General features: G+C 29.4%; 1 protein-coding gene across 1 annotated transcript in view; it reads right to left on the bottom strand.

Moving 5' to 3' along the window:
- Window positions 1-1,901, bottom strand: part of CenB1A (Centaurin beta 1A) — a gene marked incomplete in the record, with an annotated part of 29,502 nt that overhangs the window by 18,977 nt on the left and 8,624 nt on the right. The window contains 1 exon segment of the mRNA XM_067046849.1: window positions 732-890. Coding sequence (XP_066902950.1) covers window positions 732-890 — 159 coding nt within the window.

Below are 1,901 nucleotides of genomic sequence, written 5' to 3'. Positions count from 1 at the left end.
ATAATAGCTCGGAAAACCAAACCTTTCCTATTGTTTTAATGTTAGTTAAAAGGTTTTAACAGGTAAATGCATTACGGAAGTGCATCAAAATGCATTTTTAAGCAACCTAATGACCAAAGTCGAGAGTAGGAATGGTCCGCAATGACTCAATTTCTGACTAAGTGGCCTTCTATAGATTGGTGACAGAGTTATGGGCAAAAATTAGCTTATAGTTGAAACTAATGGCTAATGTTGCCATGGATACGACCCGTATTCATGAATGAACCATTCATAAATAGATATCGTATCCATGGCAACATTAGCTTATAGTTGAAACTAATAGCTAATGTTGCCATGGATACGACCCTTATTCATGAATGAACCATTGATAAATATCGTATCCATGGCAATTTTACCTAGTAGTTTTGCCTATAGCTAATTTTTGCCCATCTCTGGTTGGTGAATACTTCGCTAAATTATTGCTTACTATTGATAAGTTACTAAAATCATTAAACGGCAATTTTGAGCTGTTAAAGCTTGTTTTTATCTTGTTTTGTCTTGACCATTATGAACTACATCAGAAACTTTTATTAATCTTTTTAAAAAAATCTATTCGGCCGTAGCCTGTAGTCTTCATGTATGAACAATATAAGCCAAGATGTATACACATTGCCATGCTGTAGCATCAATAATGATATCTATTGATTACAAAAAATTATTTTTGATGAACTTTCGAAAACAATTCAACTTACTTCGATCGCTTGTTATTGTTGCTCTTGTCAATGGAAGACAGTTTCTTGTCACTATCGGAATTATGGATAACCAACTGCAACGCATTACCGATTCCTTGCTGTAGCGCTGTTATCCATTGGTTATACATTTCTTCGGAATCAGCCTGGAGCATATGACTCCTATAAAATAAAAATAATAAATTAAATAAAATCACTTAATGCTAATGATTAATATAAAATTTTGATAGCCATTGAATGGAAACAATTTTTTTTTACAATGCGGTGTTAATAATTTATAAAGCTGCTCGAATCAGTACGTTTCTCTGTTGATTTCAATTTTTTCTGTCTTCTTCCTACCCCCACAAATCTCTTCTCTCTTTTTTTTTCTTCCTTATTCAAGAATGCCCATATTTCACATCACACCTCAATAGCTTAGAACTAAACCCAGATATTTCAAAAACCCTTGGAGACAATGATAAAACAATAGAATTAGAGTTTCAGTTTTTAATATAAAAAGGTTTACTGTCAAAAATATAAAATTGAACAGAAAAAAATAATAATAAAGAAATAAAATTAAAGAAATACAAGCAAAATTAAATAAGGTATAAATGGCGCTGATGACCAATGATGTTTTGCACCACTAAACAAAAACAAACAAGCATCTACAATAATATATTTTGTCTTCTATTAGTATATTATATACTGCCTACTTAATTTAATGCTATTTATGTTTCTAAGTGTATTTATTATTATTTACTTTTAATTTTTTCTCTGAATTAAGGTTGTTATCTCGTTTTTGTTTTTCAGCCATTATGAAGGCCTGAAATTCAGGTTGAAATATCGGCACAAATAAATGAGTTCTACTTATTTGTAGTGTATCTTTACCGGTCGCACTCTTTTCATATCAATTTTTTTTTTTACAAAATTTACATTAATTTTTTTTTTAAAATCATCACTTCAAACAGACTAAAATACAAAACATTATTGACAACTTTTTAACAGTACTATAAAATTTTGACCAATAAAGAGATTTTTAACAATAAGACTCCAAATCAACTGGCATCACCTTATGTCTCTTTGTAATGTAATTTCTTGCTATAGCTATTTAAAGACGGTTTTTATTAAAAACAGAGTAATATAAACTAAAATGTTTCTATTAGTTTATTAATATATTATATATTAATTTCTTTT

Source organism: Halyomorpha halys, unplaced genomic scaffold (assembly GCF_000696795.3).
Source record: "Halyomorpha halys isolate HHAL.00 unplaced genomic scaffold, Hhal_1.1 Scaffold206.1, whole genome shotgun sequence".
NCBI lineage: Eukaryota > Metazoa > Arthropoda > Insecta > Hemiptera > Pentatomidae > Halyomorpha > Halyomorpha halys.
The sequence above is the reverse complement of the archived record's forward strand: the minus strand, read 5'-3'. Positions and strand labels throughout refer to the sequence as shown.